Source organism: Acanthaster planci, linkage group LG16, assembly GCF_054643075.1.
Source record: "Acanthaster planci isolate LZ-2023a linkage group LG16, COTS_SCS, whole genome shotgun sequence".
NCBI classification, from domain to species: Eukaryota; Metazoa; Echinodermata; class Asteroidea; order Valvatida; family Acanthasteridae; genus Acanthaster; species Acanthaster planci.
This window is the reverse complement of record NC_141792.1, coordinates 12,989,996-13,013,076: the sequence shown is the minus strand read 5'-3', so window position 1 is coordinate 13,013,076 and position 23,081 is coordinate 12,989,996. Positions and strand designations below refer to the sequence as shown.

Here is a 23,081-nt window from a genome sequence, read left to right as displayed (position 1 = left end):
AAATATTTGTTGCTCCATCTCAGGTGTACAATGAGACTTGGAAGGGGAATCATTGGTCTTCAGGATGTACCACTTTACTGTCAGCGTATATCACTAGAGGGCGGCTCAGGAGTGCGATCGCTGCGTGTGGCGCAACAAGGGGGTCGGCCACATATGTAAGTAAACAGATTGTGCAAAAAAAGCATAAAATTACCTGCGAACTTGGAATCAAGACAGGTTTCCAGTTTACCTTCAAGTTCATTTCCAGATTTAATTGCATGAGGTGCAGTGTCAGCCATTTTTTACAGTTTTTCATTTGTTTATTGAATAATCAATTTGATGATGTTTTCTTTTAGGGTTTACCACATTGGCATTGACATCCGACCTGGCAGGGGTCGTTACCATGACACCCAGATTGTGACCTTTGTCCCTCGGTTTCAGCTGGAGAATCGCTCCAGCTGCAAGTTGGCCTTTGCTCAACGACACTTTGTCCAGGGGAAGGTAGGAACACTGGATTAAGTTCTTCTTCATGTCCTCAGAACTGATGTTGCTTCAACTCTAAATAATCCAATTATTTGCAAATGGCATGCGCGGTCTTTTTTTTGTAAAAGACAAATGTATTAACAGACTTTTGAGAGCAAGCATGTAAAATGTGGCAACCCTAAGGGTTTCATAGCAAAGTAACAAAGGACTATTGTTTGGGCATTATGAGGCAATGATCTTTTCTTCCTGTTTGGCAGGGATCCAAGAATCCCAGTGAACATCTGTCAGTCATAGCAGGGTCCAGCGTCATCTTCCATTGGCCTAGGGACGACCTGGACAAACTTCTCTGTGCCCGCATTGCTGGCGACTCGACATGCAGATGGTCAGGCGGCATGCGTATTGACCAGCCCAGCTCCTTCAATATCAATATGAGGTGAGTGGGTGCAAGTCGGACAGTCAACCTGTGTCCTGCGGCTAGGACTGTCATGATAATACAAATAGCAAAATAGTATCCATAGCCGTCAAACACCTGAGTCAGACTTGGCTATACACTGGGTTGAGTCTTGCGTCCTGTCAGAGCAAGTCACACTCAATCCAATTTTTGTTCAGGCTGTGAGGAAAGCGGCCACATACTTTTACCCGAGCAGAGATCAGTATTGAAAATGTTACTTCAGCTTTTTAAGCGTAACTGAGAGTTTGGTTGTCCCCCATCCTAGGAGTGCCAACAACCAGTCTAACATCATGCATGTCGCCGTGAGTCTCGTGGGTGCTACATTCTTTGTTGTCTTCACGGACGCTGTCCATGTGCCCCCTCCTTACAGGGTAGACAACATGTCAGAGGTAGGCACCTTAACCACTTGCTGCCGGGTGGTTTGAAAAATGTAGTGCACAGAATCGGGACTTTTCAAAGATTTTCAGTTTTCAAAATTCTTCAAAAATTCATCATTTCAATTAATGGACGTTCACACCCACACGAATTACTGTCGGGTGGCCACTCTAGTCTGACAGACAAAATCTATTGATGCCCGAGTATTTCAGCCAGGCCTGCAGCCTTGTAAACAGAGCCCAGAGAGTGCGGTGTTATATAATTTCTTTTGTTCACGAACCTGGCACAGTTCGCTGCTGACCTCTTTTCAATAGGGGCCAGATTAGCGTGCAGCGGTGCTGTGTGGCTCATCGCTGTGGTGGTGGTGGAGCGCTTTTGTCCCAGGTGGTAATCTGCTCGCACTAAATGCCCCAAACCATGGTATACTGTTTCAAAACAAGGCTGGATTATCACCACTATTGAGAGTGAAAAATGTCGTTAATGCCCAGCAGCCTGGTCTTTTGTTCCAAGTATGGTCTTTTTTTACAAGGCCCGTTCCCTTTGTCCCATTTCGGGTTCCCTGGCTCCGTGTATAAAGCCTACGTGCTCGAAAAAAGGGTCCCCTGGCAGCAAGTGGTTAAAGACATTCCACGCCATCAAGAAAACTCTTGTCATGATGATAAGACCTGATGCCTAGTCAGTTAATAAATCTACATGACTTATACATCGTACTTAAATCATGAAAATATTTCTGAATCATTGATTAGGCTTCTTAAATTTTCTTAACTCTAGCATCTCTTTGTTAAACTTTATCATTGTAATAGTCAGCCATATGTGAAACTTCCACTGTAAATATTTGTCACATTATTTGCTTGGTGTTTGGTTCTTTTAGGTTAACATCATTTATTACCAGTCCAAAGTTGCCGACACGAACCTGCGAACAGTGCTCAGACCAAAGGCTTCAGGTTGGTAACTTTCATCCACTATTTGCAATATTTAACCCAAGTTCCACACTATAAGCAACGTGCACAGACAGTTGTCAAGCTCAGTATCTGAACTGTTTAATTGGATAGTAAGAAACTCTAAGTTTCTTGTGTCATGTAAAAAAGTTTCAAAAATGTTTGCAATTTGTGGCATTGTTGGACTTGCTGCTGTATGTGGCCACTGCTGTCACTAAATCAGTGAAATCCGAGGATCTCTGTGATTACAGACCAAAGAACGTTTTCTCGTTGACAGTTCCATACACCTGGGATGAGTTGGTCTTACCCAGAGAGCTGTACTGTGAGGCGAAGGGTGGGTCAGGAGCAACGTACAAGTTAGACACCTTGGGAGACGGGGTACCGCTGTATTACGAAAACTTCATCTATCTGTGTTTGACACACACGTGCAGTGGGTGAGTTGAGGGGGAAATCATGTGTATCTCATGTGCTAGTTTATTCAGACATAGTTAGTGACGCCATCGGCTGATTACTAGAAATGTTGAGATGTACCCTTGTTTGCTGTGAGAACTGATATATTCTGGACAGTACACAGAAAACAAATCCAGCACTGAAACTTGCCGTGACAGACAGGAACATACCAGTCCAAATGTTGAAAAGTTGTTTTCGTGTAGGACGTGCCTTACCCTTGTCTATGTAATCATCTGTACTCGTCCAAACCTGTCAGGATATTGCTTACAAAATGGTAAAATTATAGTATTTGAGATTTAAGAGGTGTGTGGAGAAATCTCAAGTAGATGGAGAATTGACAGATGAAATAGTCAAAGAAGAAAATGCAGTTAAATGCCGTAAGTCGCTTTCAAAAGTGTTATTATTAAGTTATTTTTTTAACTGTGACATTCTCCAATTACAGGTCCTCATCTTCATCATTATCTAGTGGATTGTTGAAGCGAAGAGATGACTACACATCCGCCAATCTTGTCTTTGACATCGTGCCCAATGGTAAAGCTGTCATCCTGAGAAGAAAGGTAATGAAGCTACGCACAGTTTGTCAAGAGATGGGGTGTGAACCCTACTTGCAACTCCATGTGAATTCACCTTCAGTCATTAACGCACTAGCTGCTCTGATGTACAATGGTTAATTTATTTTTAATGAACAGGAACCGGGCAAGCGCAGCCAGCTCTGGCGTATGACCCCAACAGGCATGCTACAGAACCAGGCCTTCACCCCACCCCGTGACCCCAACAAAGCACCCTCTGGCTCCCACAATCCCTTGGTGTTAGACATTGCTGACATGGCAGCCAACCCCAACTCCATCATGCCGCTAGTGATGCGCAAGCCAGACAAGAGAAGAAAAGGCACCCAGACGTGGTTCTTCAAAGAGGTCAGGAAAAGGTTGCATCTTTATCTCTGTCTGAATCAAATGGCTGTGACTTAGGGTAATATCTGTGAGAAATAGATATAGTTACTTGATTGTGGCTTCCATATGAACATGTGTTATTAGCAGCCATAGTTGTAACATTTAGAAATGGCTTCCTTTGGATGTTAGCAAATGGACTGAAATTTCTTGTTGTATAAAAATATATACCTGGATAAAAATGTTGAGATGTGGTGCATTACTTCAGGAGATACGGTTTTCCAAACACAGCGGGTCAAGCTAATTAGTCAAACGTTTGTTAATCTGTATTTCAAAAACTAATTGACCGATTAACATAAAATTTACGTTCTGGGGGTTTCTCATGGAACCCAATCAGCACACCAAATTTCATTTCAATCCGTAGCGGTCAGGTCCAAAGTATGTTGAATTGGTACAAATATCTTCCTGAAAGGTATGGACACAATTTAGCTGAATGTGAGACCATAAAAATGTCTGATTGAATAGAATTTGTTATGTTATTCTTTTGTCAGGATGGTCACATGATCTGTCATCTCGGGGGCCTTGCAGTGCGAGCCAAAGGGCTTGGAGAAGGTGTGTTTCCGCATACTAAAAATCCAAGGATATTTTTTAATACCTCATGTTTCCAGTGTCACTTCTGATGGCACAGTCATTAAGATGCCCGTAAATTCAAGCCAAACCAGACTCCCGACATTCAGTTTAAGGATATGATTCTCATGTTGCAGAGAAAACCTTTTGTAAAGGCCCTAAACTGGAATTTATCTGACCACTGCCATGTCCATTTTGTACCGGAATCTCTCATATAAGCTGTTTTTACCCCCACAGGTTGTGAAGTTGTTCTCGGCCCAGCTGACATCAGGGACCACATCCCTGTGGAGCAGGCAATCCATGCCATGAAACATCTACCAGGGAGCGGTTGTCTGCACTGCAAGGTGCTTGCTGATGGACCGACCAGAGTACTGCAAATTACAGATAGCTGGGTACAGGTAAGGGCAGGAAACAAGACCTTTTTATACAAATCCCTTACTCAACAAAATGTAACGTCAAACATAAAATATTGTTCTTCTCAGAGTTTCTGACATTGGTAGCATCAAGAAATTGATGGCTAGATTCTATTGGGATAAATTACAGATCTCTTTTTAGAAATTCCCCTCCCCCCACTACCCAAAAAAGCGTGGTGTGAGTGTAGTCTGAATTGGGTTATGGCACAGTGTGCCACCTTGCACATTGAACTCAAGGCTGCTGGCAGTGACAGGCTCCCAACCGATGTGCAGATGCGTGGCATCAGTACACCCACCACCCAACCAAGGGGTGATAGGAATGCACCTCTTGTGCCTCAAACTGCACCTCACAAGGGCCATGTTTCCATTCCTCCACCCCCTACAGGTTACAGGGGCCCCCCTCTCGAGGGTTTGACACCTTTGTCTCAGACCTTCCCATGGGTTCTGTGAGGGTAATTGTCTACCCTGTTTGTTACCCATACATGCAAGCATCACACCACACGGTTTAGGCATTGACAGTGCTGATTTTTATGTCTAATACATTTGTGCATTTTTGTAATCACAGTGGCCACTCAGAAATTTTGAAGAAATTATGACAAATTTGCAGTCATGCATAATTTCATCTTGAGACAACTTAAATAAAATTGAGTGCAGAGGTGAAAGTCCCATCAAAAAATTTTGATTGGATGCCCAGTTATTGCCGAAAATCACTTGTATGAATACTAATTAGGTTATGTTGCATTGTGGGTAATTATAAATGCAACTTTTTTTGATTTCCACCCAAATTTATTCTTCTTCCAATTTGTTATATCCACTTTGAATTTCTCCAACCTGAATGTTAACTTTTTGTCCAATTTTATGTTGTGAATTATAGTTTTATATCAATATGCAAAATATATGCAAATTATATGCAAATATTGCACATCTTACTTCTTTTGGCTACCTGATGATACCTGATCATAAATCAGAAGTAAAGACGCAAACGTTTTTTTCATTGTTGAAATTATACAATTCTTAAAGAGCAAAGCATGGTCAGAGGTGTGTAGTTTCAGTTGTATAAAAGTAAGGAATATGCATTTATGCAAATGAGGCAATAATGAATAATTAATTACTGTTTTCCAATTACTTAGTCACCAGCACAGTCTCCTGTCTCAGGCAGCATACAAGCCCAAAAAGATGACTGGATCTATGTCAAAACATACAAGGAAAACAAGACAAGTGGGGAGACCAGACCAGTGGTCAGAACACAGGACACACAGGGTGACACACCAAAGGTCAAAGAGTTAGATGTGAGTGTGTACTTGGTTCAAATAGACCCTTTTTTCAGCTATTGAAGTTTGATAAGCTATTGAAGGTGTAATCAGAATGAAAAATTTGCATTGTAAACTCCTGTGTGTTAAGAAATTCTGCTTCAAGAAATTTAGGCTTCAAACGTTACCAGATTAAAATAGAAGGTTTGTTTCATGTAGTGTGCCTGTAACCCACTTTTTGCAAAGATAATGGAATATAATGTGTTTTCCTCTTAGATTGTCTTCTTCTTGAGGGACGGGCTAGGTTTGTCGTTAGTCAACAATACCCCTGAGGAGGTCTTGTATATTTTACTGTCTGGCTTGGAGGTACGACATGTCAGCACGCAGCAAGAAATCTCCCTCAAAGTCCAGATCAAAAACATCCAGGTGAGGCTAATCAGAACAGGAAACTTGATCAGTGAAGACGGAATTGTGCAGAGGATTTTGACAAGGAAACAGACAAGACCCAATAATCCAGAACAAGAATGGCATTGGAGATATACCAAGAAATCTGGTGAAAACTTCTCTCTCAAAAGATTAAGTTAAACAAATTAATACAGTATGAAAAGTATAAACCTGGAAATAATAGTCTTAAAACAAGGAAGAATAAAGTTTCGGAATCGTCATATTTTGTCTGATTTCTATGCAGCATTAACAGTGAAAGTAAGTAGGTGAGCAGCTGGGAAGTTCACAAACCAGATGGGGTTTCCTTTTGCACAGCTAAATACTTTAAAATGGTTCTTATTATTCATTTATTTGTCATAATTTCAAACAGGTCGACAACCAGCTCACTGGTGCTCAGAAGCCTGTTGTCCTGTTTGTCACTCCAAACCAAGATGATAAGCCCAGCGTCTCCAGTACCCCAGCACTGAGCATGGTGGCTACCAAACTACCGTCTTCCCATGAAATGGTGGACATTTACAAGGTACGGAAGTCATACTGAAAAGTGCAGGGGCACTGGTTGAATCCAACCCTGAATTTTTTTTTTGATTTTTTGGAGGGACGTCCAGCACTATCCAGATCTTGAAAAGAGGAATTTATTCTCCATTTATCCCTCATAATTGGACACTTCATTTTTGTCTTCATTTTCTTGTATGTGAGACACCTCTGTTACGGCAAATTAAAAATGTTGTCACCATTTCGTTGGGCTTTTGGCAGCTGTTGTTTGTCAATCTTCGTAAGATGACTCTGAACCTTGAGGAGCTCCTCTTGCTTAAACTGATGCAGTTTGCTGGCTTTGCTCAGTCTGACAGCGAGATTGAGAAGATGGATGAAAGCTACTACAATTCACTCAGGTTGGTCCAATAGTACTCCCAATAGACACGCTTTAAGGTCCTTCAGTGCTGCCTAACAGTGTTAGGCAGCACAAGATAGCTTTCTTAGTTATTATGTGCACAGTTATTATTTTTAGCCTCTGACGGGATCATAGTAAAATGTCCTGCTCATGGACACAGATGCTTTACCAGAGGCAGGATCTCAACAACAATGCTGCAAACCAGTTCCCTTGGCCACTAACTGTACTTGGGATCCTCTTCCCCTCTTGACAGACCTGTATCGGTAGAACAGAAGGCCAAGCGCTACTTTTTTGAGACGCTCAAACTGAACGCCACAGAGTTCAAACTGAGCGTGCTCACATCATCCAAGCTACCACCAGACCTACAGGCTATTAAGACCCAACAACGCCTGTTCATGATCCAGTTCGAGGACGCCCCCGTTTCACTGGATCCCTTCACCCGACTCCACCCCTTTGAGACACAGGAATTTCTACTGGACGCTGTGGTCAAACACTACACAGAGGTGTGTGAATCATCTTTGACCTGTCACCTTTGACCTGCTCCTCAAGACCTTCCAAATTTCAAAATGTGACTCCTAAAATTGGCATACAGTCAGCATCAGGCTGAAAATTAGTTGAAAATTTTGAAAAACAATCCAAAGCTTTCCAAAAAGAATGGAGTAGAAGATTGGCCTTCCAAACTTTTCCTTATCCTGGCTTCATCTGTTTACTTACAAAAGTCGTCACAAGAAACTAACTGGGTTAATGCAAGAATCTTTGCGTAGCTTTCAGAGAAGTAAGGTTTGAAATTTGTCCAAATTTCTCTACTTTCTTGTGATTAGGAGTTGAAGAGCCAAGCAGTCAAAATTCTAGGTTCTGTTGATTTCCTTGGCAATCCGATCGGCTTGATCCAAGATCTTCGAGATGGTTTGAAGGAATTACTTCTTGAGGGAAACGTGACCGGTATGGTCAAGAACGTCACCCATGGAATGTCCAACACAGCTGCCAAGGTATGAAAGTCAATTGTTGTTTTCCCATGCATTTTTAATTAGTCCCTGAGGAATTATTACATAACACAAAATATCTTTTTGTCAAGTGATCACAAACAGCTTGTTAAGATCTGCAGCGTTGTCAATTTACGTTGATCAGTGAATTTGACATCATTCCTTATTATACGTTGTGTGTTTTCTGATTCCTGACTATCTGCTGTCGTGACTCCCCTGAGATGACAAGTGACAGTTTTAACTTGGAGCTTGATGGTACAGAGAGTAGAGCCACTGGTTCGGAATTTTAGTGGTCACTGGTTTGAATTCCAGTTCAGTGAAATTTCATTATTTCACATCATGTCCTAAAGATGAAGTTGTTGACTTTAATTTCCAGGTGACAGGCTCGATATCCAACACGCTAGGTACCGTCATCATGGATAACCATCATGAGGAGATTCGTAGCAACATCCGGGGGTCCCACGACGGGAGTAGCACCGGCCACCTCAAGGCTGGAGTCAAGGGGTTCACCTTTGGTGTGGTAGGGGGCCTGACCAGCATCTTCACACAGACCTATCAGGGCATGACAGAAGACGGTGTGGAGGTAGGCCTTCACTCCATGGTACTGCAGACTCTGTTTGGCATAAGAGGGAGTTGAACCCTGAACCACACATTTTGTTGAACAGTACCTCAACCTAATTGGACTGGAAAAGATTTGATCAAACACTGTTCGACATTTCTAAAAGCTGTCAATTACAACCACCCTACAAACAGACTAAGATCCTATTTTCGTGAGCTTGTATAAGATATAACTCAGTAAATTAATTTGCGGAGCAAATGTCCAACAAGTGCTTATCACAAATTTGCACTCTTTAAATATTGTATATTATCTTGTAATGGACGGCAAAACAAATCTGTGAAGTACATAAAAATTGACCCTTTTTTGAATGAGAGAGCAATTTTGACTCTACAACTGATTTTGTTTTTCCAGGGGCTCATGAAGGGTTTGGGTAAGGGTGTGATTGGCACCGTGGCCAAGCCTGTAGCAGGGGTGATGGACTTAGCCTCAGGCACCATGGCTGCCTTGCGAAGCTCCACCAGTGGCGAGAGTCATCTGATGCCCAACAAAGTGCGTCTGACGCGCTGCTGCATCAATCCTGCAGGCATGCTTCCCCGGTACTCTGCCTATAACGCCCGTGGACAGGAGTACATGCAGAAGCTTAGTGAGTCGTCCAACGGCAAGGAAAGGTAAAAACACACACAACAGGTCTGAGAAATCCATCTGTCGATTTGCGATTATTCTTTCGCAGAGAGTTTAATCAGTCAAGAAAAAGTTTCATGAGGAGAAACCCTGTTTGCCTCCGGTGAAAGTGACCACTAAAATAATGTCTCTATCAAAAGCCTGCTAATTTGAACCACTGAAATTCTGTTGAGTTTATGTGTCAATCTTTTTTTTTCAGTCATTCACAGGAATACACCTGCGGGATGCCATTCTTGTATATTTGCAATCATGCTTGCATGGATTATCTGAAAATGGAATTCAGCTTATAATTGCCAGGAATCAACTTGTTCTTTTCTGCAGGTTTTTCTCTATGGAAACACTTCGTTCCAGTCCGACGGAGGGCATGGAGGCATTGATCACCAGCGAATGGACTTACTTCCTGCCCATCAATGACCCTCTCTCCCCTGTCCTGCAAGTCATGCATTCCGAGCTTTTCCATGCCAGACACATACAGCAAGGTAAGTACTGGACCATTCCATTTCAGGTCGTGGATTAGATTTGTATCCAAAATTGCTTGCACCGTAAAATTCAACCTTTCCATGAAGCCCACTCACTAGGCTCCTCCGAAATTTTTAAAAATTTTTATGGCTACGACTTGAAATGACACATGCACTAATTGGAAACTACCGGTTTGCAGCTTCATGGGTTTTCCATAGATGCACATCCTTATTTGCAGCCATAATACAGCCTGGATATATCTACTTCTCAAATGCGCATGTTAAATGAACTGATTTTTCATCCGGGGATTGTCGAAATTTCTAGTCTTAATTCTGAGACATTGATGTCCTTAGAAAATGTGGCACTGTTTGTGTTTTATATTCACTTTACGAGTTAGGTAGTAAGCATTATATTGAGCTGACCAAGATGGCGAGTACTGAAGCTGGTGTGTCCACTTCACGATATGACCTCAAAGAGCGACCCAAAGTAGGCTGCGATAACGACAAGATAGCCAAGAAGGTAGGAGCCGTTTTCACCCTGAGTTTCTGCATTAACCATCCACCGTTATACCTCCATGCCACACTCTGATTACTCCCACTGTAGTCACAGACATGAAACAGTTAGCCAACTCAAACTTGGTTGAGTTTTTCACATATCCAAGCTTAAGAATTTGATCTCATCAATTTTGGCAGTTTTGAGAATGTCTGTCCCTTACAAAGCGCTGTATTTAACATAATCTTTGCTTTCTGTAGGTCTCGCAGCAAATCAACTATGCCAAGGGATGTTACGAAGAGTTGAAGCTGCAAGTCATGATGGACACCAGCGACAGCAACCTAAAACTAGAACTTGCAGGAAATGATGAGACGTGAAACAGCTGCTGACAGAAAGGCAATCCGGTTTGTAAGTGACTTCGTCACAAAGGTGGACACGCCCCAATTTGCAGGCTCCCATTGGACGATCGCTGAAGTTGCGTGTTAACTTCTGGTTCCATGTAAACGGCGATCAATTCATGTAACTCTGTGTGCAGTGCATGTGCAGAGGGTGTGGTTTAAACTGAAGTGACGTCACACTCACGAACCGGATAGTGATTTGTGGACAGCAGTCACGTTTTAAGACTTATGTGGGATGATACGCCAAGAAGTGGTTTTTGTACATAGACTGATTAGTTGTATTTTGTATTTTGAAATAATGATATGAAATAATGTCCGTTTTGAGGCTTGTGAAGTTTCATGAAACAAAATGACACGTTTAAATGCTAGATTCAATTAATTAACTTGTAAGATATTGAAGGTGGGATGTTTACATGTTTAAACAAAACAAGTTCCCAAATCATTTACAGATTTTTGCAAACATTGGAATCGGTTTGACGTTTTGATTGATGCAATTTGTAAAATGTAATCTGATTTCCTGAACTTTTTTCCCTTTCGGCATCAAGGTACTTTTCAAGAAAAAAGTGGATTCTTAAACAATAAAAATTGCTTGTTTGAAGTGTTAACCACACCCATAACAGATCATTACATAGGGTTAAATTGAAACAGCCTGTAACTAACTGTATGGTATGTCTTGGACATTGACATGTCAACAGTATTTAAATTTTTATGCACATTTTATGTCATTGTAAATGTTAATTTGATTTTTTTTTTGCCAACACTTTTAAGTTTATTTTGTTCAAAAACAGCTGAGAGATGATTTTTATTTTAATAACGTACCTGAAAAAGTGCTTAATTCCTTTTTTGACTAATTTATTAGTCATGTTATGGTTTGCAGGAATCAAATTTCCAGTAATTGCTACCATTTGGGTTAGACTGTGAAAGAAAAAACTTGCAATATCAGGATTGCTGAGCGTTTTTCTTTGCTTGTTTGCAAAAGCTCCATGACGTGTGCAAGATGTTATTGAACAGTATGATCTGGTTTGATGTATATAAAAGTGAAGTCAGGCAATTTGTCAGTAAGTACTTCAGACAAAAGAATTATAAGGTTTGTTTCCTAATTTGAAAACATCACAAGTGTATAACGTTACACCGCACAGGTGTACTTTGGGACTGATGTTTGATATGTCTGGGGAAAAAGTAAAGTTTAAAAAAGCCAAATAAGTGTGAAAAAGAAAAGTACCCAATTTCTAGAAGGCTGTCTGACAGTATGACAATTTCAATGCAATGATGTAGAGAGTAAAACAAGAACAAATACATGTAAAAGGAAAAAAAAGGAACTTATAAATGACACTTTGAGAAATGCTAACTGTAAGAGTGGATTCTTACCTCAATGACGTTAAAGCTCATCCTTACACTTGGCTAGTATTTTTTAAGTTATTTTTACCAATCCTGCTGCGCTCCCATTTATTTACACAGCATGTATCAAATGTTGTAAAGTTACACTCTCGCTGGCAATGTACATAAATGTTGCTCAAAATGTTTAATATATTCGGAATATATACCAAGTTTATCAGGAACTATACTTTCAGGCCACTTGAAATGTTTATCAACCAAGGAGAAATATTTTATTGTACTTTCTGCATACACATTGCAAATTGGATAGGAAGTGGGTATCTGAGGTACGGTTAAGGACAGAAATATGGCTGTGTCCAAATCATTTGACTGTGGCTTTAAATTACACACAACTCACACTTCACTGCCAGAAATTAAGGTTGAGCTATATCTTACAAAATCCATCCAAACCCATTGTAGGATTCAGTGGGAGTTGATGGATTAAGGACTGAAACATAACCAAAAATGAAAACTTTAATTACAGTTGACATTTTAACACAAGGATGCTGTTTAAGCTAGAAACACTTCATTGCCAGCAGTGTTATCACCAAACTGGCCAAAACCTGTCAACTGCTCTAAGTACCTACATTTATACAGGCCGTAACAATCCCAGAATACATGTACAAGCATGCAACCGACAGGGCCTATATCATCACGGCCTTCCATTACATAGAAACATTATTTACCCTTTGAGTGAACATGACCTTCTTAGCAGTTGCTTCAGCATTTTCTACTTTGAAATTGGACATCAAACTCTCGTTTTGATATATATTGTATACCCTGACTCCCAAATCCTCCATAAGTGATGCTCGTGGTACTTTCTAAGGCCGCCTTAAGCTAGCACACAAAAATCAGGGCTGTGCTATATCTTACAAAATCCATCCAAACCTACTGTAAAATTTGATGGATTAAAACTCTAACATAACCAAAAATGAACACTTTTTAATAAGAGTTGAAGTTTTCACACAAGGGTGCTGTTACAATGAATGGGATAAGTAGTAGATTAAAACCTTTACAGTTATAGTTTGAGGAAAAAAATTCTGACAAAATAAACATGAAAGCAATTTTACCATCACTTGTCTATACATACATAAATAATGATGCAATTATTTCCATTTCCTGTTTTAATTACGATGGAAGGCCATTCTAGTAATATACATGAATTGGCATAAAACCTGGGACTTAAAAAATCCCTGAAAACACTGAAAACGTTGGTTTTGGTGAGAATTCCAATTTAATATTTGGACTAGTTTTTCAAAATACCAAGATGGCTAACTGGTTTATAAGTCCCCCTACCTGCCCATTAAGAAAAAAAAAAAATTTCACCGTTAAGTGGCATAATTTCCATCCAAAGATGGAGTTACATTACTAGCCTCCAGCAATCTCCACACCTATGCGGTGGCAGCAGTCTTCAAATCCTCTTTCTTAAATGACTTCATCAAGACCTTGATCTCGGCGATGGCTTTAGCCGGGTTCAGACCCTGTCCAAAGAGAAACATTATCTACTATAAACATCACAACCCTAGAAAACATCCGATAGTGTCTGCTTTTAAAGGAAAATGCCTGAGTTCCAAACAAATAGCCAACTTTCATGAAGGAATTCAACAGCCACATTTTCAAAGTAGTTTTAAAGATCAGAATCGAGGTAGCTATTGTAGTTAAAAAACAACGACTCCAAAAGACCTGCCAGGGACATTCTAGAGGAAGCAGATGGTATTGTGATAGTAAATATCACTTTAAAAATGCCAGTTGGCAGAAATCAGGGCTGAATCACCTTATTCTGAGCCAGACTTCAATGTCCAGATTTTAAAATGAAACATCTTGATAAAAATGCAGCGCAGAAAAATGGATTCGATGACAATAACAAGCATATACTGTCCTCAACCTTGTCAGGGAAAGGAACTTACCTTAGGGCAGGTAGCGGTGCAATTCATGATAGTGTGACACTTGTAGACAGAAAAAGGATCCTGCATCCTGGCAATCCGCTCTGTCTGGTAATGATCTCGACTGTCAATCATCCAGCGGTAAGCTTGCATCAGGATAGCTGGTCCCAGGTATTTGTCTCCGTGCCACCAATAGCTGGGACAGCTAGTACTACAGCAAGCACATAAGATACACTCATACAGTCCATCCTAGGGAGAAAAAAATGAAGACTGTCTAAACAAAGATCTCTTTGGCAATCAGTAGTTGTATCATAAAATGAAAATATTAAACTCCAGTCAAATGTTGCAAGAAAGTGAAAGTCCAAGTATCATCGGGGGACATTTTAAGAATTTAGAACCAACACGTCGGCCGACCACAGACTTAACGCTGACGTCTACTGACGTCTATTTTCTTTCGCATTTTCAACAGGTAGAAGTGTTCTTGCGCATAAATCCACAGTACAGTAAACCCCTTTACTGTCCCTTTCTGTTAATATCTACGACCTGTACCAACCAATTTAGCCCGGTCCTCAATGGATTGGATGTACTGCTCTTTTCCATATTCCACTTTTTCCTTTCGCTTCAGATAGGGCTCGACGGAGCGATACTGGGCATAGAAATTATTCATGTCCTGCAAATAAAATAGTCAGTGATAAATTTAATGCACCTGCTTTGAAAAGTTTCACAAGTCTTGGGGTTCAATAGTTCATTAAACATCTTGCCAAACATTAAAGAGACCCTAATCGTAAGGTACCCTATTTATGCTGGAAGTTTTTCTACAAATGAATCATTCTTCTATGGATTCAAGATTATCCACTGACAAGTTGGTCAGACAAAATTCATGAGCTACACGTAGTTCTCATTTCTCAAATCATCTTTGTACATGTATATCAGAATTAACCATGTATATTAATGTTACTCAACCACTGGCAGCGGAAGCAGGGGGACCAGGGGAGCAGTGACCCCCACACTTTCGACTGGGGGGCCTCCCCCCACTTCACTTTTTGCCGGTCCTATGATTGAGTGGGGCTTAATGGGTCAGTCTATTAATGGCTGGTGCCTGATGGTCTAACAACTGGCCTCCTGACTATGAAAACTGTTCCATGGCCGGTGTACTAAGCCTGTAGTACTAATCACAATGCCTTTGAAAGTGAATAGATAGCATGGGACAAAATGCAATTAAGAACAGCAAGAAAAACAAAAATCATCTTTGTCAACTCACAGGGACCAAATCCTTGATGATGTACATGTGGGGTAGTGGATAGATCTTGACTGGCTTACTCAGGCTAGAATCAATCCGACTAGGAATAAAAACAAACAGAAACAACATGATCAACTTCAGGATTCTAGAATATTCAACATCAATAAAACTACCATTCTTATAGAGGAGGATCACACCATGTAACTTTGGACATAATTTAGTTGTTTTCGGCCACTGTTGAAATCATGGAAATGATCCTCCGCTGTGCAGGATAGCAAGAATTCATTGTTGTTCTTCAAGTTTCGGTAAGTAACGAGCCTCTTGTGAAAAAAAAACTTGGCTGGGCTCCATCTCGCTCAATCCTCTTAAATCTACCAGAACTTTATCGGAAATTTTAAGGGATCTGGGGAAAACAGGTAAAATGTTCGAAAAAAGCTGTGTATGCCTAGTGCCTCACCAAATACAAGCCAGAGTGTTGGAGCCGTTGATGTTCATGGAACAAGAGCCACAAATGCCTTCACGACACGACCTACGAAAGGTCAATGTGGGGTCAATCTCATTCTTGATCTTGATCAGGGCATCCAACACCATTGGTCCGCACCTGTACACAAAAAAAAAAAAACCAACTGTAACGACAAATAAAATTTACATTTGTAAATTTTCAAATTGATACTTCATTAGCAATGAATTTCCAAAGTGTGTAAAGAATTGTTTTAAAAAAAATGATCATTAAACTGGAAAATAAACAGCTGATTTATGTCTGTAGAAGGTACAAATCAAAGTTTTCATACGTGTTGAGGTCCACATCATACTCCTGCATCCGTGGCTTGTCATCTGGCTTGTCAGGGTCCTGTATGAATGACAAAAAGGCCATTGTGATGGGACGATGACAATCATGCCACTCAGGCCAGTTTTACTAACAACTTCTTTCATTCTATTTCAAAGTTCGCAGTACCCACTGCTACATCTGTCTCAAACCAGCCAGCCAATACTGACAAGCTCGGTGGTCGAGTGGTTGAGACGTCTGCACTAGTAAGCAGGAGGTCGTGGGTTCAAGTCCCATCCGAGTACGCTTGTGATTTTTTCACAAGCCTTCGGGGGCATACACTGAGCATACAGTGTTAAAATACACATCGGGCAGTGCAAAAATTAAAAAAAAAACAAATAATTTATATCTCTCTCATTCTGAAAAAAATTTCATACACTGAAAGATCCCTCAAAGGTCATTTCTTGTTATTTTGTGCGGCTTAGTGGACCAAACTGATCCGCATTACTTCAACTTTGTGCCAAACCTAGGTGCATATTTACATGGAAGGACAATATGAAAAACCCATTCTTTCATAAATGTTGACAAATGAAGGGTTGGCAGCCTAAATTACATGTAATTTAAGCTAGCTGTCAGTTGACACACTGTCACACCAACTTACAAATCTGAGCAACACATATATTTATAGCTCAAAGGAACTACCTTATCTGAGAAAAACACTAGGACGTTACTGTGTAAGTAAATGTTTCTCCTTAACCACACCTGCAACTTTGAAAGCATTTAACACTTACCCATCTGTAGATGGAGAATTTCTTGAGTCTTTCTTGTGCCTTGGTTGCGGCAGCAACTTGCGCAGTTCGCACTGACTGTGATTTGAACAAAAAACACACTGTAATCACTGTGTCATTCTTGGACGTCATCTGTTGTATTTTTTCAAGTTCAAACCAAGTGCCTTGTTGTGCCTGACTCATGTATTATGCCAGGACACGTACATGTGGGGAAATGGAACAGTTCATGTCACGAAATGAAATTCTTCTCATCATTGCACAAACCTGCAACATTCAGTGTTTGTTTTATACAATATCTACATACATCCCCTTCTGTTAGAATAACAAAAACGTCCATTTGCACATGTCTGTCATTTTGCCAGATTTGTATCCGAAGCACCACCATGTCTGGGAGCCAACATGGCGAGCTGAAGGGAGGCCAGGATAAAATTGTCACAAAGAACAAACTCACAGTCGAGTCACCATGGTCACACAAACATTTACCTGAAACGATAACAACGCCGCCTGTCTGGAAGCAAGCTGGAAACTTTTCACAACACTAAGAGACGCCATTTTCAACCGAAACTCTCGAATTATGTCACACCTTCAGTTCCTTTGCCTATTTACGTAACATGACTCGACTCCTCAACAAATATAATATGTGGACATGTACGTTGTGTTTGTACATTCTACGTACGTACGTGCGCTTGTATTAATTAACGTGCAGGTGGCCGGTGAAATTCGCTACCGTAGAAGGCTGATACTTTGTTCATTTATTTATCTAATCATATAAATGTTCCCAATATCTTCGTTGAAAACAAATGCTTTAATGTTTCATTACAAGGGAATTCTTTGAAATCGGCGCAGTTTTGAGCGAGATTAGCTTCGCACGAAATACAAGCAAACAAATATTTAGTACCTTACACAACTTAAAAATAGCGCCCTCTAAAATAGCGCCCTCTACTACACCTCCTCGCCTCAAGTCTATACCTTGCATCTAGTAGCATGAAGAGTCAGTTAAGCCCGGCACCCCGAGCTAGTTCTCCCCTAATGCGACGCGGTTGGCAACGGTGCTGTTAATGAAGAGATTGTTGCATTTATTTTATCTTTTTATGGCCTGCTGCAGCACTGATGGCTAATCAAAGTTTGCAGAGCAATGTACTGGTTGGCAAACTCAATAAACAGTGATGTTGTATGAAAGAAAGAAAGGTTACCCCGCCCAATGAGCATAGGGAAAGAATGGGAATTGCATACAATTCTGCCTACATCAGCGCGTGGGTCTGCGCATTTCCTCGGACGTCTTCCCGTTGGCAAGCTAGTTTGTGCGAAACATCAACTCAGTACAACCCCACCCCCCTTTGCGAGTAGGCCGTCCCACTCGCCCTGTGACCATCACATAATTCTTTCGTCCCGCACGCCAATTTGCACTGACTGTTTGTGTGCTTGGTCTCGGTCATTTGGAACTGCCTCGATCTTGGTACACTGACACGGCTTCAGAAAACAAAACTGAAAAAGCAATCCCGGGGCTGGATACGACGGGGCTGAACTTGGATTCCTGGGGAGGCTTAACAGCTGAAGATCGAGGTAAGAACGACCGGGTATGGTACAAACTATACGCCCGCGCCTACAATCATCTTTCATCGGACGTGTTGTCAACGCATTGACTGACCGCCTACAATCTTTAACCCTAAAAGTCCTCAATCCTTCGAATCAGTATGATTTTACATACTTCCTAGAAGGTCGTAGGGTTTAAGGATGAATCGGAAGTGAGTAATCACTAAACGGCAGAGAGACTGTATACATTTCTTTTGTTGTGAAAAGCTGGAACATTGTAAATGGGGTGCATGTGCCATGCGCGTACCGTGCAATGTCAAAAACTTCAAATGAAAAAAACCACGCATCCGTCGACATCTGCCCTTTTCGGTTGGGATCTCAGTGAGTCCGATTGGTATAGGCCTATAGCCAAACATACATGTAATGTACAGCTGTGTACAGAATCTGCATTTATGTATCTTTGTCTGGGTGACAGAGTCAGACTGTCAGACCAAGTTTGATAAGTGACCATTGTTCAAATTTACCTCTTATCTTGCCCAGGATACTGTGACATTTTATTCCCAACGAGCCAGCCTCGGTCTCCGAGTCGCCAGTCTGGGCGAACTATTTCCAACGGCATGACCTAACTTCTTTTTGCCTTGGCCCTTTTTGCCTTGGCCCTTGACTTTGACGAGCAATCCAAGGTCCAGGGGTTAGGGGTCATTTGGGCGGAAAATAAGCATGTGCGGATGCAAGGGATTACCAGCAAGATCAAATGAACTTATTTAATGTACTTTTCTTTAGCTTAAATAATCACTGTATTTACACAATTGCAATCGGCTTATTTTAGTTACAAAAGGACAAAAGCACAAAAGACAATTGCAAAAAAACACTTAAAACAATCCGCACTCCGCAACCAATTTTAAAGGTGTCCACAATCTCACTTCTGCCACTCGGGTGACTGCACCCAAATTGCTGGTGCTAACAATGCGCATATGCCAATGTAGCAGGTATCTGGGCGTCTGTCGACACTCAGTCTGTCCAGTCTTTCACGGTGTGAAGGAGTGCATTGGAGTCTTGAGGGAAGTACGGGAAAGAACCCAGTACATGTATGTCACGTATTGGTCTGACATGTAATTTCTTTTTACTTTCACCCTGGTTGTCTGCATAAAAATGATTTTTACATTCCGACCAGGATTCCTTGAGAGGAATTTTATGAGAGTTTGGGTTGAATAATTGAATGACGAAATCGCCAAACATAATAGTCAAATGTCAAATTGATGAAATTGTCAAATTGAAAGATGAAATTGTCGAATTGAGTGATGAAATTGTCGAATTAAACGATGAAATTGTAGAAATGAACGATAAAATACTAAAATTGAGCGATGAAATTGTCGAAATGAATGATACCAGCCACCAAAGATACCTGTGGCGTTTCATCACAACAGTGGCGCACACACGGAGCGGACACACAGGGCTGTTCACTCACCAGACCATGACGCAAGCTAGACGAAACATAAACTTGCGCCAGTCTCGCGCTGCCGTACACATACACAAATAAACGCAGAACTAGTGACGCAGCTATTCGTTAATACTGCTCGGATACCAATACACTGGTCTCTCACAATGCATAACTAAGAATGATGTCACCTTCAACTGAAACCTAATAAACCTGTAACAGCGATTGGTTACAATACATTTGTCCAGAAGTTATAATTGTCAATGACCCAAATCTTCGCCAGCCGCTCCATAGAATTACTCAGCCAATTCCCAATAACTCGTATATAATCAGCAAAGATATTAGACTCTATGAAGAACATTCCATATTTCTCTGTTGTAATAATGCAGGACTCTCAAATTGTAAGCTCGCTGCAAAAATGGCAAGGTGCTCTCTGCTGACAGAAGGTGGTCCCTGGGGTTGGGTTATCATCTTGGCTGCCTGTTGCTGCAACTTCTTGATCACGTCCATCACTCGCTGCACAGGGGTCCTGTTCTCGAGTTTTCAGCGTGAGTTCATGAGCACTACTTCGCAGACTGGAGCCATCTCCAGCATCATATCGGCGACGTCATACTTGGGATGTAAGCACTGATGGCAAAGGAAAAAATGAAATAAATGTTCTTCAGGTGACCTCCAATCTTTTTAAAGAGTCACAACATTTCACCCCTTTTAATTACAGATGTTTCGTTATTTTAATTAGATTTAGGCAAGTCAACCTTCAAGGAAAGAAAATTAAGCCATCATACGGTCGGATAGTTTTCGCTTTTAGGCCTATTTATAAAAGTACTGATTTTGTGGTATCATTTACCGAAGCCCCCACGTCATTCGCACTGCTTTAATAGGCCTATAGGCCTATATCTGTTATTCAGTGCAATGTAACGCAAAGTAAATATCATAAATGAGCATATCTTCCTTTAGAATTGCATTAGCTATTTAACTTCTTCTTCTTCTTTTTTTACCAGGTTTCTTTGGCGGGGTGTTATGTAATCGTTTCGGATGTCGACCAACCACCATGTTTGGTGGCCTACTTAACACCGTAGGATTGATTGGTGGGGCTCAAACGAAAAACATTTATCAAATGTATGTCATGGGCACTCTTGCAGGTACGACTGGCGTTCATGCTTGGTAATAATATTAAAGATGTTTATCTTGGCGTGTATTGTCGTTACGAAAAAAGTTGAACATACGAAGTTGCAGTGGAACGCACACTAACACATGTCTTTTAAAATAATGTATGCTGCTAAACAGAAAGGGAAACTATATTTGTGAACAACACTCTTGTATCTCTGCCCTAGTTTCGTGGCTGTCTATGGTGACATCGTTAAGAAGGGAATAAATAATTATGTGTTTGACCGGTCAAAAGGCGCCTTTCCACAGTCTTCGATTTTGACGGCCGAACGCAACGCACACGTGTGTTATGTTGATGGCTTCGATTTTTGTGTCCGTAGAAGTGAAACGCATGAACACATCGCGTAGGCTACGCAACGCGTCCAAACAACGTACATACAGAAAGGCACCTGTAAACGTTAGCATAAGACTGCCCAAGCACATTATTTATTCCCATTCATAAAAGGCCGATACCTCTTTAGTCAGAAAAACACAAGAAGTTCTAGAAATGTACTTTCATTTACCCCACCCCCGTCCATTTTATGGTAATTCCTTTTACAAAATGTCCAAAAGAATCTCCTTATATGGACTTGGCGCGTGCGTGGCGAGCCACGTGCACACATACTCCTGGCCAATCAGAATAGAGTAAACTATCTCACAGCCAGGTGCCAGCGCGTGATTTAGGCAGCGGGCATTATTACTTCTTTGCGGGCATTATCTAATGTCAGTACACGGCCAAGTTGCACGTTGTTGCATAGGGAGACTGTCTGAGGTACGGTATTTATGAATATATCTTGTTCCCCCTATTCAGGACTTGGCACTGGTATTGCATCGACGCCAGCAGTGGTCATAATTGCGCAGTACTTCCAGAAAAACCAGGCAATAATGAGTGGATTTGGGTACTTTGGAATCGGTGTGGGACTGCTAGCCTTTGCACCCTTCTTCCAATTACTCCTTGATGCCTACGGTTGGAGGGGAACTTTGCTGATTACCAGCGGCATTACTTCTAACATATGTGTCGCAGGGGCGGTATTCCGCCCTTTTTCTCAATCGACCAGTAAGTCTAGTCGTGCGGAGTTGGGTCTCAACGAGTCTGATGAGAGGATCGATGAAGATAGAATAGAATCGGAATATACATTTGTGAATTCTAAGGCCGTCACTGTGAAGAAAAGCCCATCTTCTGTTTGTTTCCTCACGAGAGTCGTCAAGCTGTTCCGACTGAAGTTGCTTCGCCAAAGCTACCGTTTTTCAGTTTTTTGCTTCGCACAGATTAACTACGTCATGGGATACAGTTGCTACTTAATATATCTCATTCCATGTGCTGTGAAATCTGGGGTACAAGACCAACGGGCGTCGTTTCTTATCAGTGCAGTTGGAATCACCAGTTTGCTTGGGTACCTTGTGAGCGGGTGTGTCAATAGGAAGGTATCTTCAGAGGTGATCTACAGGGTGGCCATGGTCATCATGGGCAGTGCCGTGTTAATGTCGCTGCTTGCAGCTCACATTCGCAGCTACGCTGTTTTTATGGTGTCGTCTGCTGTGATGGGCGGGGCTGTCGCTTTCCAACACACAATGACACCTGTTATCTTACGACAGTTCGTCGGCAAGGAGAACATGGCATCCGCCTACGGAATTTATTGTAGTATTGCAGCAGGTGCGGATCTCTTGGGTCCAATATTTGCAGGTGGGTCATTAACATCACAGTTTTGCACAGAGTTTCTACGGAAGATCGCTTGACCTTCACATAATAAAAGATTGGAACAGAAAACAAATGACATGTATTACATTACACCCAAATCAGATTTATTCCAAAAGGAAGAAAATAAAAACTGTTTTGAGGCGAGGAAGAAAGAAGTATAAGTCACTGAAGAAAAAAGTCTCTGGACAAATGTAAAAGCTCTTCATTACCTGTTAATATTGCCATCTCGTTACGTAAACGTACCTTGGGCATGTCCTGGTTTGTGCTCTATTTCATAGTGAATAGTGCATAATTTTAACATATGAGTTTAACAATCAAGCCCATTTTGTTTCAAATGTTACTATGGGAGTCGTTACAGGGTGCACCAACCGCAGCAATTTCTCGTAGACGTGTGTCGAAGATCGTCTAAGTTTCAAACGCGTGGCTATATATGCAGGCAGGTTTCACACACACAGA

The 23,081-nt window shown here is 41.3% G+C and overlaps 3 protein-coding genes and 1 non-coding gene across 6 annotated transcripts in view; 2 read left to right on the top strand and 2 right to left on the bottom strand.

Moving 5' to 3' along the window:
• Positions 1 to 12,106, top strand: part of LOC110979057 (intermembrane lipid transfer protein VPS13D-like) — a 41,677-nt gene extending 29,571 nt beyond the window's left edge. For all 3 annotated transcript variants that reach the window (XM_022234546.2, XM_022234547.2, XM_022234545.2), the window contains exons 53-73: positions 24 to 155; positions 336 to 480; positions 720 to 895; positions 1,179 to 1,302; positions 2,160 to 2,232; positions 2,504 to 2,660; positions 3,119 to 3,233; positions 3,366 to 3,590; positions 4,115 to 4,175; positions 4,428 to 4,588; positions 5,734 to 5,892; positions 6,130 to 6,279; positions 6,668 to 6,817; positions 7,051 to 7,187; positions 7,440 to 7,689; positions 8,008 to 8,175; positions 8,546 to 8,752; positions 9,140 to 9,396; positions 9,731 to 9,888; positions 10,266 to 10,387; positions 10,621 to 12,106. In XM_022234546.2, coding sequence (XP_022090238.2) covers positions 24 to 155; positions 336 to 480; positions 720 to 895; positions 1,179 to 1,302; positions 2,160 to 2,232; positions 2,504 to 2,660; positions 3,119 to 3,233; positions 3,366 to 3,590; positions 4,115 to 4,175; positions 4,428 to 4,588; positions 5,734 to 5,892; positions 6,130 to 6,279; positions 6,668 to 6,817; positions 7,051 to 7,187; positions 7,440 to 7,689; positions 8,008 to 8,175; positions 8,546 to 8,752; positions 9,140 to 9,396; positions 9,731 to 9,888; positions 10,266 to 10,387; positions 10,621 to 10,737 — 3,244 coding nt within the window. In that variant the 3' untranslated portion in view covers positions 10,738 to 12,106. The remainder of the gene's footprint in view (positions 1 to 23; positions 156 to 335; positions 481 to 719; positions 896 to 1,178; positions 1,303 to 2,159; positions 2,233 to 2,503; positions 2,661 to 3,118; positions 3,234 to 3,365; positions 3,591 to 4,114; positions 4,176 to 4,427; positions 4,589 to 5,733; positions 5,893 to 6,129; positions 6,280 to 6,667; positions 6,818 to 7,050; positions 7,188 to 7,439; positions 7,690 to 8,007; positions 8,176 to 8,545; positions 8,753 to 9,139; positions 9,397 to 9,730; positions 9,889 to 10,265; positions 10,388 to 10,620) is intronic.
• Positions 4,777 to 5,103, bottom strand: LOC147796521 (Nuclear RNase P). Its single transcript, XR_015428106.1, has one exon.
• A 234-nt stretch (positions 12,107 to 12,340) lies between the features above and the next one.
• LOC110979126 (succinate dehydrogenase [ubiquinone] iron-sulfur subunit, mitochondrial-like) lies at positions 12,341 to 17,490 on the bottom strand. Its single transcript, XM_022234678.2, has 8 exons — positions 17,293 to 17,490; positions 16,813 to 16,887; positions 16,047 to 16,105; positions 15,713 to 15,856; positions 15,277 to 15,355; positions 14,569 to 14,685; positions 14,040 to 14,264; positions 12,341 to 13,613 (listed from the first exon to the last, which is right to left on the bottom strand). Exons 1-8 carry the CDS (start codon positions 17,359 to 17,361, stop codon positions 13,524 to 13,526), a joined length of 858 nt encoding a protein of 285 aa, XP_022090370.1. The 5' UTR covers positions 17,362 to 17,490; the 3' UTR covers positions 12,341 to 13,523.
• Positions 17,491 to 18,196: 706 nt separating this feature from the next.
• On the top strand, positions 18,197 to 22,663 carry LOC147796520 (monocarboxylate transporter 12-like). Its single transcript, XM_087147597.1, has 4 exons — positions 18,197 to 18,372; positions 20,170 to 20,400; positions 20,782 to 20,922; positions 21,738 to 22,663. The coding sequence occupies exons 2-4, from the start codon at positions 20,199 to 20,201 to the stop codon at positions 22,661 to 22,663; spliced, it is 1,269 nt and encodes a 422-aa protein (XP_087003723.1). The 5' UTR covers positions 18,197 to 18,372; positions 20,170 to 20,198.
• The last annotated feature ends 418 nt before the right edge of the window (positions 22,664 to 23,081 follow it).